Source organism: Buteo buteo, chromosome 10 (genome assembly GCF_964188355.1).
Source record: "Buteo buteo chromosome 10, bButBut1.hap1.1, whole genome shotgun sequence".
NCBI classification, from domain to species: domain Eukaryota; kingdom Metazoa; phylum Chordata; class Aves; order Accipitriformes; family Accipitridae; genus Buteo; species Buteo buteo.
In genome coordinates, this window is record NC_134180.1 from 43,257,064 (window position 1) to 43,272,417 (window position 15,354).

At 45.5% G+C, this 15,354-nt stretch overlaps 1 protein-coding gene across 5 annotated transcripts in view; it reads right to left on the reverse strand.

Annotated features, from left to right (window-relative positions):
* The window catches only part of WLS (Wnt ligand secretion mediator), a 63,403-nt gene that overhangs the window by 13,728 nt on the left and 34,321 nt on the right, over window positions 1-15,354 (reverse strand). For 4 of the 5 annotated variants that reach the window (XM_075037354.1, XM_075037353.1, XM_075037350.1 and 1 more), the window contains one exon: window positions 7,577-7,849. In XM_075037354.1, coding sequence (XP_074893455.1) covers window positions 7,577-7,766 — 190 coding nt within the window. In that variant the 5' untranslated portion in view covers window positions 7,767-7,849. Of the gene's footprint in view, window positions 1-7,576; window positions 7,850-8,854; window positions 8,958-15,354 lie in introns of those variants that run through there. The other variant, XM_075037351.1, reaches the window with a different exon arrangement.

The following is a 15,354-nucleotide window of genomic DNA, read 5'->3' on the forward strand; positions in this document are numbered from 1 at the left end:
CCAAGGGAAGGCTCTGAAAGAGGGACACATTCTGAAATGAGCCTGTGCATGCTACAACCTCGCCTCTTTTCATAGATCACCAAACTCTGAGAGCCACAGCTGCTGGAAAAGCACTGGAAGATGGCTACAGAACCATCTGCCATGGAGAAGTGTTGCAAGATGGCTACAGAACCATCCACCGTGGAGAAGCATTGGAAGATGGCTACAGAACCATCCGCCCTGGAGAAGCATTGGAAGATGGCTACAGAACCACTTGTGCCAGTGTCAAAGCACTGCGCTCTTGCTGCAAACAGCTCACGCTTGCAAGCTCCCTGGCAGCGCGCTGTGGCACGCTCCCGAGCTCAGAAATGCCCCTGCAGATCTAAGCTGACACACGCACACATTCCATCGGGGCTGCGTCACTGTATAGGCGGACACTGTACGTGCTCCGTCCTGTAAGGATGCGGAAGGCGTACACGATGTCAACGCCCATCGCTTTTCACCAGGAGCCCTCTGTATGAAAACAGGGCTGCCTGCTCTCTCAGCAGCAGCCCACACCGGGAACGGGCTGCAAAGACACATCAATACTTGATGAGCTTTGAAGTTCAGCTCCGAAAAAAATCTGGTCTTCATAATTCTGAAGGGAGGCTGTTTCATGTCTACAAGTAAGCATGAGTCTTTCAAGCGCTGTGCCCCCCGTATGTTTGTCATCTTTTTCAGTTATATTTTTGTTGGGAATATGTGGTGGCATACTCATCCAAAATGATGGGAAGGGGCGTGGATGGTATCTGTGGTTTAGACTTGCTATTTATACAGGGTTTGGAGGTGGCTCTGTTATGCATCTGATGTGGATGCATCAAGATTTTTCTGAGCATTTTTTTTGCACATGTGATCTATACCATCCAGATTGATATCAAGTTCCTTTCCGCAGCAGCCATTAGTTAGGTTTCCATGAAACATGAATTTGCCATCTCAGATCCGCTATTTAGAAGACCAGCAAAACAGATAAATGGGATCATAAGGTTAAACTTGGCCCGGCTAAAAAGAACTACAAACTTCATTTCAGAAGCCATAAAACCAACTGGAATGCTTGGGATTAAATCCAACAAAAACAGCTTTCATTATTTCATCTTTGCAATCCAAATGTTGCTGCTGCCATCGAGTATGAAAACCAGAAGGCAGGAGATATACTAGTGTGTGCTTTTCCAGACCAGTGGATTAGAATCTCCCTCTGTATTTCCAGCAGTCTCTGCATCGGGGTAATACCTCCCATTAGAAAAGAGTTTTGTACAAAGACCTTTCAAGCCTGTCAACATAAAATACATAAATATGTCTCTATACATACACATGCACACACATATATATAGATATGTATTTCAGAACAGCAGACTGATAGTCCTATGCCAGTCCACTCTCAGCCTTTTGTTAGCAGTCTCCATCGTCTGAGAGGAACAAATAAGGACAGTGACACACTGTTTGGCAAAGAACTGAATTTTAAGAAGATTCATGACTTATTCACATTAATACCAAAATGTCAGATGATGAATAGACAATTGGGGGGGGGGGGCCTTTTCGTGCACGGCACTAATGCTCTTGAAGTCCTCTGAATACTAAGGGCAGGCTACGTGCCTGTGCAGGCATACGTGCATGAGGGGAAGGGGGAAGAGAAGCAGTAGCTGATGTTCCACCACGCTTGGCTTCAGGATAAAAGAAAGGTGTTTCAAAGCAGCATTATTTACCATCAAAACAGCAGATGGGAGGAGTGAACAGGAGGCAAGAGACTGACAGTCGAGCCAGTTTTTACTTCTGGAAGTGCTGAGAGAGAGCAGAGTATTTTAATTATTCAAAGCTGAGCCATAGCAGAAGAGAAAGAATACATGCAAGGAAGGAAGAGAAAAAGCTACTGCAAACCTGTACTCAGCTTCCCAGATGCTAACATGTTCGAGGAAAGCAATTACTCAGCTCCTCTGCACATGTTAATCAAGATTCTCCAGAATTTCCCAACAATAAAAGGTAGAAATAAGTAGGTAGAGATTTCTGTCTTATTCAGTACCAAGAGATGAAATTACCCATGCCAGGAAACTTCATCTCGCAAGGACCATGTCAGAGCATCTCTTCATGGCATGCTCCAGATTAACCTTGCCTTCACAGATCTTGTAGATAACGCCTAGATAATTTGGAGCCTGGTAAATCCCCTCTGGTATTAGCAGCTCGAGCGTCGAGTGACAACCTCACCAGTACCATAGGGTTATATTAAAAACCCTACAGAAATAAGACAGGTTTGTTTAGATTATTATGCATTCCAGGGATGACCAACGAGAAGACACGGTCTTGCTGGGGTTCCCAGCCTTGAGCTTTCTTGGCAACTCTCCATTTGCAGGGCTATGAGATGCTTCGCAGTAGGTCAGAGCCGTCACCCCCCTCTACAGCGAGGGACTCCCCGGTACCTGTCACGTTCCAAGCACCGCCAATATATTTTTTCACGTTGGCGTTTTACTGCCAGACATTTGGTGCCCGAGATCTTTTCCGGGATTCACTTTATAGTGTGATATTAGCAGAGGATATCTTCACTCACATTACAATAGTCTAAAAATAGAGGAGTTGTTTCAGAAGATGGCTCTGTGCCAGCTGCATACTAATACAGCTGTCTGGAAAGAAGCATATGCAAGCAAATAGAAGAAATGCTAGAATTATTTGCATTACACTTCCATGCTTCACCAGCAATCTGAAATTACAAAACCTACCAAAGAGACCAAAATTGGATGAATTCAGTCTGCAGCGCTTAGGCATACAACTGTACACAACTGCTTTGCAACTCCAAAGAAACCAGAAGTTATTCTCACTTACTAACATTTTAAGTCCAGTAAATATAAGAAGAGAAGAAAACAGGGATTTTAGACTGAAAATTTGTAAAGGCCCCTCCATACTGTTACACCACCTGATAAACAGAGGCATCATTATCTAACATCCAACATAGTGCAACCGTCAGTTTGTACTCCCCAGGGACACTGCATTCCTAGATGTCAATTCAATATTAAGCAATTTCAGGTTTACTTTTGCACAAGGTAAAACTGAGGCAGGAGAGCCAAGAGTGCAGCTCTGGGGGCTCCTGAAGCCTGTGGCAGTCAGGGAGCGAGCAGCCTCCAGGTCCCTGCTCCAGCTAGGGACGGATACCAGCAAATTATTTCTTGGCACGTAGAAGGTCGTGCTGCAAAGCAGCTCAGAGAGAAGGACTGATGTTCCCTGTTAAGAACACTGAAGCTTGCCAAATGCAAATGGCCCAGACCCATGGCAGCAGACCAGCCCAAAAAATAAATAAAATACAAAGAAAAAAAAAAAAAAGAGAAATCCCCTCCAAGCTCACAGCACAACCTCCCACCCTTCTCTGAGGTATTCTGCCCATGAAAGTGCAGCAGCAAGATGTGCCAACAAGCAATGACTAAAGCAAAGCAGGAATGAATTTTTAAAGTGAACCTGATGTGCAGGGAACGGAGACGACCGCCTAACTTGCCGAAGAAAGGGGATTTGCACACTCGCTACCAGCAACCCCATCAGTGGATGGCGCGGTGCTGCTCTGCAGGGGGGAAGGAGAGGCAGCTCCAGGAGCCGGTGTGGCCCCCCCGTCCTGTCTGGGAGCAGGGACAGTCTTTTCCAGGGCAGATGCTATTTTGGAGAGTGGTCCTCAACAAGCTCAACAGCTTTCATCCCTCCCCCGAAAGCGCCCGGCATTCCTCAGATCCGGCAATGGGAACCGGACCCGATTGCGCAGTCACGAAGGAAAACTTCAGCTTCAAAAGCAGCCTTTTGCGCACAGGAGATTTCTTACGGCTGTAAACCAGAGGACGGCCACTGCTCCCCCGGGGACGCGGCTGATGGCACTGCAGACGGATGGCAGGGATGGATGGCTGCACGCCGGGGCTCCGGCCGCTGCCCTGTGCCAGCCGTTGGGCGAGTGCCGGAGGGCTTCCCGGAATCCCTGCAAACAGGGCATTTTGCACCACAGCAGGAGCAGGGCTCGCTGGCAGACGTTGCCATCCTCACAAGCGGTACTAAGATTTCCCATCGCAGCTTTTGTGATTGAGGTACGGGTGGTTTTAAGGTAACTTCATCTCGTTTCTCTATCCGCCGCCTTTTCCTGTTCGGGAAAGGGTTTTTTAATTATTGAATGCACAATGCATCAAGAAAGGACAAGGACAGCTTGGGCACACAAATAGCCTTTTCCTCAGAGAAACAGCAACTCTGAGTCTCTCCCAGCTTTCTGTGAAGGATGAACATGAGCGAAGTAGCTCAGCTTCTAAACATCTGCATTTTGAAAGTGCAGAGCAAGAACCCACGGCTGTTTCTCCTCTGAAGGATGCAGATCCCACGGGGCCTTTCGCTCCCTGGGGCACTTTGCCAGGGCTGCCCTTTCCCTCCACCCTGGGAAAACCCGAGCCCACAGACTCGCAGTGGATGAAAGTTTTTGTTCTGTGCATTGGCCTTGCTTAGGGGTTGCAGAGGAAGAGGACGACCACGTGCCTTTGCAGAGAAAAGCCGACAACAGTTGGAGATGTGGCTCAGCAGCATCCCTGGTGAAGACCAAGAAGGGGAGCGTGGCCGAGCACAGGACCCTGCACAGCTGCGTGTTGACTTAAGGTCTTCGGACCACACTGTGGGGTTTCGGGAGCCAGTGGAGACCGGGATGTTTCCCCAGGGAGACAGGCAGCCAGCTTCTTCAGGCAGATAAGAGCATTTGCAGTTACCAGGCGGTGCTGCTTTCCTAGATGATCTGAGGCCGCTTCAAGATGGTCATTATGATGGTGACTGGCCGAGGCTCTAATAGCTGCAATGCCTTCCAGGAGCCGTCCCTGGTTTGGCACCAGCCCCTGCTGGCATTAACTACAGCAGGATGACTGCTGGCTTTGAGGTCTCTCAAAGCTTAAGAGAGAAGAAACTTGAATTGTTGATTTAAAAGGAGAAATGAAGTTATTTCACATCTTTAGCATTGCCTCTTTTGAGGAGCTGATTCCACCTACCTGATCAATGAAGCTCTTAACACTAACGCCAAGTTAGCAGCAAGATACAGAGACACATAAGCAATTATTTTGGCTTAACAAGACTTATTTTTATTTAATCTGTTACAACACACTCTAGCAAGCAAGAGATGTGTTACTCACTAGTTTCTTAGATTTTACACTTAATTTACATCTGCCTTCAGCTTGGCATAAAGTGTAGGAAAACAGCATTTTAAAATACTTTCTTCAGTCAATGAAAGAAGACCTTCAAGATGTGCCAAGCTAAGTTCACACCATTAGAAGTTTTAATGTCTCCCTCATCTCCAAATGCTTCTTATAAACAAATACCACCAGCTACTGAACTGATAAGGCCCAGAAACTCTTTCCCAGCTGCAGAAGTGGTTATTACCCAGAGGGTGGCCCAAGACAAGCTTTTCTGCTTTTAAAACTCAAAAAAAGTTCCCACCTTTGAAGTACTTGGTCACTGAACAGCACAAATAATCACCTGAAGAAAAGGCTCTCTGCACTTACAGCAGGAATTACTGTCAAAAGCTTGTTTAGCATTTTAGCAACCTGCTCCCAGGTGCCCAGCCAGTTACTCACTCCAGCTCAGTGGTTTGACTTTAAAAGCCTCGGAACAAAGCATTATTTCTCTAAACGCAATCATCTATTGAAGTCTAAGAAGTTGAGGCATTAATAAAGTTACAAAGCTACTCTCTCTGTGTTTTAGAGATAATTATAGGGATAAGAATACATATGTAAGCTTCATACAATCTCACTTTTAACTTATCTTAATGATGATACATTAAATAGCTAGGAAGGAACAGGTCCATGCTGAGCAGGCAAGGCAGTAAAGGAAACTTAAAGCAGTCATGAAAACTTCATCAGATCTACAGTGACCTGGCTGCAGTCCCTGGGGTGCAGGCTGCCAGCTCCCCCTGCACCAGCACGCGCGTTTGCTAGTCCACATGCCCAAGCCAGCAGCCAGTTTCTAAAACAGATTTGCTCCCTGAACTGATCCACCCACCACACGGTTACGTGAACCCTAGAGACAGAGCCAAGAGACAAGCTGCAGCCAGAGGAAAAAGCTACAGAAGCCCCATTTCATACCAGTTTGAAAAGTAAATTGTTTATTCATTATTAAGTTATAGTTGTTAGAGAGAGGGATTTTTCCCAAACACCTTTAAACATGTAAACACATGCACAACACTTTCAGTAAGGGGCAGATCAGTCTTGCCCTTGCAGCTCCCAATATTATTTTGCAGATTTTTGCAGGGTTATTTTTGAGTTTGTGGGGAGTTTTTTTGTTTGGTTGGGTTTTTGTTTCCTCCCTCATATTTTACCTTCTTCCATGTACTAAGGGTGAATTCCAGTAAGACAGCTTCCTCCACAGTTCGTGTACCTGTACAGTTTTCCAGTTAATTTGGAACACTGTAGTTTCAAGGCCAGAAGGTACTTTCCACCTGCATGTACCAAAGCCTAGCAAAAAATGTATCTCACAACCATTGATGGAAGTTAGGGCAACTATTTCAGTTCACCAACAACCAACCTCAGACTGAAGAAGTTAAAGTTATTATTATGACAAAGGCTCAGTAAACAAACATCAACTCTTCTGCAACTGGTGCCTGACGGAGAGCGTATGTTTAAAACCTCTGACATGAGCATTCCTTCTCACGAGCTCCTCATGTAAACTTATGGATCAATAATTTCATTTACTAAGTACTTTGGCTTGCAGTTTAGAAACTCACCATGCAAAAGTGCTTGGCAAACACAGAGCAGAATAGCATGGCTTAAAGGCTTCAGCACTGGGAAACCAGTAACCAGTTCAAGTCTTGACACAAAGGATTTTGGGGGCGGAGACATTTATAAAAATAAAAAAAACATACACACACCCCGACACTGCTTTTCACCACCACCACACAGAGTGAGAGACCCAACCTAGAGCACGATGAGGCGATGCTGCTGCTCTGGCAGAAGGGACATCCCCACTCCTCGCCTGCTCCAGCAGATCTTCAGCAGTGGCCCTGGCACCACCTTGCACGGCAGCGACCAACTCAACCTCCTAACCGGTCGGAGAGGTCCTCCAGCCAATCCCAAATTTCCCTGAGGAGGCCGCACGATGCAGCTCACGGCCAGACACGTGCACAGAGCCAGCACAAGAGATGGGATGGGAACACAGAGAAGGAGGAGGAAAGAAACAGCTGAAAGGGTTGGGCAGTATTATTGACTGCAAACCATTGCTGCGCACTCGGCATCCTGGAATATTTTGAAAAACTATACGAAAGCCAGGAGCATATGCCGTGAAAGCAAATTGCTGGATTTAAACCAGTGTAGTTGTTGATGGTCTATGTACTTTAAGAGGGAACCTGCTCGTCATCTGCTTAGCTACTCGCTAGTGCAGTGTGAACAGCTCTCCCTGCAAAGATACATATTGAAATGTCTCATTACCGATTCTCACCTTTAGAACATGCTCCTTTATCACCTCGCTGTATGGAGGCACTGTAGCAGTTAACATATGGCACAAGATAAAAGCGACTTTAAGAGAAACACATGGGGAAATCAGACCACAGTCAGCATCTAACAAACAATGGAGAGGGACTTACTTAGGTCGTTGTCCATCTTGAACGCGATGTCCAGCTGCATGATGAAAAGCATGAACTGGAACCAGGGGCTCATCTCCTTTTTGGGGAGGGGAATGTGCACGGCAAACACGATATCGTTGGCTTCAATCTGCCTGCTCACTGCCTCATCGAAGTCTTTGAGCTTCTCGCAGGGGTTGGGTCCCCAGGGCATCAGCCACTTGGTTTTGTGGTGGTTTTTTCTTACATCAATGCACTTCACTGACGTGTAAGGAACAGCTGTAGTGGGGCTGGGAGCTGTAAGTGGAAGAGAACCGCATTTTTAGCATCTTTAGATATCTTATATAGTGGTTTCCCCACCAAAATATGCAGCTCCCCATTCAACTATTTGAAGGCAATTTAAAACAAATGCATCAAATGATTCTCCTTCACAGCTCCTTGATCTTGCAGTTAAGTAATTAAGTTTACTACATCTACAGACATATTACTGACTTTGTAGTGGGATCAAATTAGGATTAGCTGAAGCAGATGGAATCTGCTGGTTCAGTCTCAGATACCTCAGTTACACCAAAATCATACTGAAAGTGACTGGCAGCTTTTTCTGTGCGTACACCCTTCTAGTTTGCTCACTCGAGCAAATCCACATGCAAAGCATGTGCCCATATCAGAAACCTAGACATATGAACTAATCCTAAACCTTGTGGTCCTACAGAGCCAGGCAGGACTTACCGCAGTGATTTGAACCACGCACAGCCACACGCTTCCTTGGGCAGGAAGGCTTTTCTCACCGCTGAACCACACAATTCTTTTTTAAGAATCCTTGGTAATGGGAGAGAGCAGCACCACGTTGCATCTAACCCAGCCCAGGGCCATGACCAACCATCTGCTGTCTGCAAACTTGCTGCAGGAGCCATCTCAGGCTCGCCAAGACTCCCAGCATGGAAAACACGGGGTAAGCTGGCCACCTCCGTGATGCTCCAAAGATCCTTGCCCACCCACTCCCGCTAACTGTAGAGAAACGTTTTGCATGAAGGTATTTCTTCCTTTCACTGTAAGTCAGGTGTGAACTAATGACTGTTACCACCAAAGATTTGTCTCTCTTTTTCTCCTATCCCCACATTTTTTTTTGAGATATTGGGAGAAAAGAAGCTGAACAGAGATCTTGGCTCTGAAATGCTCCCCAAACTCTCCACCACAGCAAGCAACGAGGCTTTGTGCATGTGCACAAGATACCCATTTTCATCGTATCAGAAAAATGTACAACATCCCAGATCAGACAATTAAAACTATGGAGGAGTATACCGCTCTGGCTTTATGTCGATGAGGAAACAGTCCAGCTCTGAAGTACAAACAGGGATGAAAGCAGAAAAGAAATACATTCCACCTTCAGCCAGAATTTCAGCATAACACCTCCAAATCTGAGAGAAAGAAAAGGCTTTTAAAAACTCAAACACATTTCCAACATAGTTCTGCCATGCAAAGACTTCTTACGACAGCGGTTCTGCCCTGTTTCCAGTATCATTTGGGAAATAAATATTTTAATGCTGTTTGAATGCATCACAGAACTGGCAAACCACAGAGACGAGCGGAGCTGGAGCTGCTCCAGTTCCTCGTCTCCCCCGTATAATCTGAGAGGCTTCTGCAGGTCAGAAAGCCCAGTGACCAGGAGGTTGATAATTCCCCTGTCCCTTATGAATCTATTCACCTTTTGTCATAGAAAAAAGTAATTTTTTGCACAACAGCCAGCTCAACACATTTTGACACCCAATACATTTCACTGCAATTAAACCAGAACTGTTCTCTTTTCTGAAGTATTACCAGGAAGGTACCATTGGACATGCTGTAAAGAATTCCTTCCAGCTTCACAGGTTTTGGGAAACAGATGGCGCAGGTTAACTCTTTCTTTTTAAGCTGTTAAAAGAGTTTTCTTGATGTCTGTTTTCACCAGAATTTGAAGAAATTAAAGTTACATAATACAAGTTTGTGATGTGACATTTATGAAAAACCCCAAACTATCCAGTCCTTTTAAAAATAAAAAGGCTTGAAAATGAAAAATTTAAGTGCAAATTTAACCTAATAATGTAAAAATGCTCTAACTCAAGTGACAAGCATTGAAATGTTCCTATACTATGAATTAAAAGAGAAGTAGCACATAGAATAACAGAGATCCAGGCATATAGAATAACCAATGACTTCACGTCAAAATCTCCAGAGAAAAGATGCTGAGGTGGTCACGTAAAATTGGGGATAAGCCGGCCAGCCTGCGGGTTCCCGCAGAAGGTTATTTTCACATTGTCACCATCCTCGTTCTGACAGATGGTCCAGGACTTCCCACCAAAAAACCTCCAGAAGCAAACAATAGCACCCTACCTACAAACTTCCAAGTATTTCAATGAGAAAAACAAACCAAAACTGAGCAACACCCACCCAGCCACCCCCAGCCCCGTCGGGGCAGAGCCAGCTCAGGGTTCCCCCGGCTCAGCACGCTGACATCTGCACGCGCTACACCCAGATGATTCAGACCTGGCTCCCTTGTAATTTGGACGCAGCATCACAACAGCAGCTCTATTGCTTTTTGGGATCCAAGCCAGGAACCCTGCGTAGCATCTTCCCTAACGTGCCACCTCGTTAGAAAGACGACATCCGCACTGCTTCCTACAGGCAAGGGAGAGATGACTCAACGTGCGAGTCGGGAGGAAGTTATTAAAAAGCAGTTGTTTATAAACTGCATTTTTTCAATTTTTGGACAGCAATAAGTTTCTTCCAGCTGAAAAGTAGCAGTGATGCTGGCATAAAGGGTGGGCTGAAAGGAAAGGGATTTGCTTAAGCGGGAATACTCCCAGATTCAGATCTGCCCTCGCTATCAGTCCCCAGCCTAAGTGCATCACAGATACGTAGCACTGCCGCATCTCAAAACCCTCGCTGCATCCAGCAGTCCTCCAGGAACCACAGAAAGCTCATACGTTACAACAGCTCCCCAAAAGAACAAATGACTGATATGCCAGAAAGAAACAGCAAAATAGAATAAAATAAAGCATTCGACAAACAAACAAAAAAAATCTAGCTGCAAGTCCAGGATTACAGAACACTTTAACGATGTGCCGTAAGTGCATGAAACGGTGCAACATTCCTTTCTCATGCCTCGATGCAGAACCTGGTAACCATGGCTAAAACTGCAGCTCTAAGTGAATATTAGGAATATTGTTGGGAAATAAGTCACTCAGGCCAAGCTCTTAGAGCTTTTTAACTTCAACAAATCTGTGTGTGATTTAAAAGTAGGCATTTCTGAATTAAGAGACATTGTTACTTCTACAGAGAAGATGAATGTTTCTTGCTTTGATGCACCCCATTATAGCCATAAATACATGTTTTCATCACTGACTGATTATGATTTTAAATACTTGGCATGCTCACTCAAGTATTCCCGCTGCCAAAGTTACAGCTTTGAGGAGCAAGAGACAATTACTATATATATATTCCTTGTCAGGAACTGCACACCAAACGAATGTCGGCACTTGGCTTCCATTACTTGTTTGGCTCCAGTCCCATTAAATTCAAGGGAGTGTTGAACCAAGTGGAAAAAAATGCTTTGTGAAACTGCAGCCAAGTCAACTAACAGTATTACAAAGTGCTATGCAAAACAAAGCTAGCATCGAGGGATTTCAGTTAAAACGTGGTGCCAAGCAGGCTGCTCTCAGCCATTCTGCCTGTGGGCTGGTAGATGCTTCAGCTTTATATATTAAATGATATATGTCAGCCTGTAAATAATTAAATAGCCGTTTGTGCATAATACAGTGGATAAGCCCCAGCCCGTGTTCCAGCCTGCTCGCTGTGACGAGAAGCCCTGCAGTAATGCAGGTACCATTTGGAGGGGCTAGCGGAATAACCAAGGAGCAGGGCTTTGCTCAGGAGGGTTTTGCAGGAGCTGGTCGGCAGCGTGGCTCTCCGGGAGCCAGCTCAAACAGGAGCCAGCCCTGCGAGCTTGGGTTGGGGCTGCCCGGGGACCCCTGTGAAGGAGCCCCAGGGACCGTGAGCAGGCAATCGGGCAGAGACCCCCGTGCCAAGGGGCGAGAGCCCTGCGGTGCCGGATGCTGAAAGCCATAGGCACAAGGCTGCCGGAGCTGCTAACACCGTCGGTGAATGCTTCTAACCCCCCCTGCTCAGGAGAAATAACTACCCACAGACAAGTTTAGAGACAGGATGATTCACAGCGAATGCTTTCAGGGCGACAGCCACGATCTCCCAGGAGCTGGCGTGCCTGCGCCCGAGGGAAGCGGGCAGGAGGTGACTGTCGCCACCGGAACCCTCCTTTGCTCCAATGGGACAAACCTTCATTAAATCTTCCTTAAAACCCCAGGCAAGCCCAGACATGAAAATAAAACCAACACGGTCTGAGCAACCTCTCTGTTGCAGTTCCCTGGTTTTCATACCAGTTTGGGGAACAAAGACAGTTTAGCCTCTTTGAAGCTTGTTTGCATATATGCTATGAAATACATTTCTCTTAAAGGTATGTGGTCCATATGCTGCTGGGGAACAGAGAAGCTGCCTGCTGCACCTTCTCCAACAGAGGCTTCGGAGGGGCCTGGCTCACTGCAAAAGTCCCAAGGATCTCCCAAATTACAGGGGGTCACAGCAGACCCTGCTGCCCCCTGCCAAGGAAGCACGGCCCCTTGCAGCAGCCTCAGCCGCGAGCCCCCCCAAAGAGCCAGGTGCCTCCAGCAGGGTGGGCAGCACTTCCCAGGGAGGGCTTCTGGTGAACCTTCAGACCTATTTCAGCTACGTCTTACAGATTGAAGCAACTCCTGCGTGTAATTTTCAGTGACTTTTCATACTGAAAGTACCATATAGACAATGGTACATTGACTCAAGCATATGGATTTTCTCAAGCTACTTCCCCAAGACACAGCAGCAGTTAAAAGTAAGAGAGATGTTTAGTGGGGGGGGGGGGTGGGCAGAAGCTGAATTGCTTTCAGTTTTGAATGATCCAAAACTACACAGTCTTGTGTTGAACTGGTAGCGGTGATTCACCCGAAGATGACGGTGTTACAGAATAACTCCAAATAAGAGGATTTGAAGGAGACATCTCAGCATACCTTGTATCTACTCACCAGAGAGGTCAAAGATCTTACGACCTCATTCAGCAAAAGATGTCATGATTTGGTTTCTCAGCACTGGTGACCATCCTCATTGCCAAGATGGAGAGGATTTCTCTCCTACATCTCAACCAGAACCAAAATTCTTTCACTTCACGTAGACTAAACACAGCATGAGTGGAAGCAAAGAGCTGAAGTGATTCATCACACGGCCGGGACACCCTGAGCCATCCAACGCTGCTTCTGCCCCCCGATTTTCTCCATAGTAAAACCCTACAGTATTTGCTGAAGAAACTGAGCATCCTGCCCCAAATACCCAGCAAAGTGGTAAATAGCAGTGTACTTGGAAGGGACCCGGGGAATCCAGGCCTGTCTGTCACTGGTGGTGTGCTTTCTTGAGCCACTGGGTTAGATCCTGGTTACCGCCATGCTCCCAAGCTTGGCTTCCAGAAATCCTCAGAAGGGAAAGTTTTCAATCCGTTCAAGATTACTACAACACTGTGGCCAACTAAATGAAACAAACAGAGTATTTTGGGGTTTGGGTTTTTTTTCTGCAAAAGTTTTACTCAAACTTAACCCTCCTAGTTTGGTTGCTTAAAAAGTAAAATAAACACTCATTCCCCCAATCAATACAAGCATAATTAATTACTTACAGCATCCCAATCTTGATTTTGTTAGCATAATTTTTCAAACAAAAGCTACGGCTTCATATTACAGAATTATGCTTCCTTGGCCAGCATATTAAAAATTAACCCGTTCAAAGGGAAGAGCACTGTTTGACGCTGAGGATCCAGAGTTATTCTGGCTGGGACGGGACCTTGGGAGGTCTCTTGTCCAACCTCCTGCTCGTGGCAGAGTCAGGCAGGAGGTCAGAGCAGGGTGCTCGGGCCTTATCCCACCGGGTCTTGAAGGTGGTTACTGCTCCCGGCATGCTGATGTGCTGCTTTTGCTGTCCCCTCGTTCCCATTTTTATCACTCCACATACAGACTAAATATTAAGCAAAGTTGAGTTCATGTGTGATAGAGATTACTGCCAGCTGGATCACGTGTACACACAAATCCCAATGAGTATATATTCCACTTGTTCAGATTTTTAGTTGCCACTTCTCTCTCTTCTCTGAATGCCTGAATGTTTGCCCTAGAACAAATGGCCACATTTCATTCCTCAAAACAGTTTTTAATGCTGTTTCTACAACCCAGGAGATCAGACTAACAAGGTCTTACCATTCTGCAAAATCCTACACTGGATCAAGAGAGGCACTGGGAAATCCTGCTCTCGCCTGCAAGGGTGAAGCCTCCCCACGCCAAGCAGCAACCGCATTTACAATATTTGGTGATTGCATGAGAGCGTCCACCATGGAGCACGTCGTATGGACACAACATGACTGCCAACACAGTTCACTTTTCGACTAGAAGAGTCACAGTCGGTTTTCCCTAGAGCTCCCAGTTCTCCTGCGTGCTGTGTCCCAGGTTTTGCTCTTCCCTTACCCCCACAGACATTTCTGCTCTCCTCCACCCAACTTACTCCATTCTGCTGTTGGGTATATTTACAGCTGATGCTTGCCTGACCCTACAGAAAATTTAGGGCCCAAAGCTTAGTTGACGGAGAATACAAAGACCAAGAATAAATAACCGTAGAGGAAGGAGGCCTTCTGGTGGCCATGGACCTTAAGGAATCTTCAAGCCTGGGGAAAAATGACATTTTGCTTTCAAACTTCTAAGAGAAAAAAACTGACGTTAAACCCATTAGATCTTTAAGAAGGACAGAAGAAAGCCTACTTTCTCCAAACAGCTATCATTCTTTAATAAATACCCTTTCACATCTTTGTGCCACAAGCAAAACCTGTTCCTACCTATCTCTTGGGCTTACCTCTCCTGCAAAGCATGGTGGGGATGGGCGAGGGCAAATGGAACACAGAAAATTCATTTAGCCAAACTCCAGCACCATTCATAGTCCACTGGACTCACCCTGGAAAATGTTAGCAAATAGCACCGAGCAGCTGCAAAACTCCTTTTTTTTTTAATTATTATTATTTTAATTCTCAAAGCCCTAGTTCAAGGCTTGACAGCTTTAACATCTCTCTGGTAGAGCAATAAGTAGCTTTTCTTTAGTTTCAGCTATACTGTCCCTGAAGCAATCTCTCTCTATTAACATGTAAGCATTCATCCACCCTTTTCTGTTCTGAGAAAAGCAGCAGAACATAAGATCCCACTTGTAAAGGGGCTCACCTCAGGATCTATTCCTCAGAGAGAAAAGAAACACTGTTTCTCTGTATTTAGACTTAAATCTTTAGGTTGAAAAAAAAATTACTATAAGTGAGCTCAATTTTTCAGTATTTTCATTTTACAATATTACCTGTGCCTAGATTTGCATAAGAGCCACCATCACTCAGTTTATTAATTTCAATAAATTAAGTAGATCTTTAAAAAGTTCCTGCAATAAACCCTCAAATAATTCCTTCCTTCTTCCCTCCTCCATACTCCCGCAAACAAGGCATTCAGCCCAGTTACAAGAATAACATCCCCTCTCTGCTCCCCCATGAATATGATATATATTTTGTACCTTCTCATCTAGAACACCTACAGCATTTCAAATTAACTACTGACCCTTGCTCTCACACTATAAACAAGCCCTTTAGAAAATCTCAATTGCATTGTGTCTACATTGATTAAAGCTTGAATCCTACTGACCTCATGTGGTGTTAACTT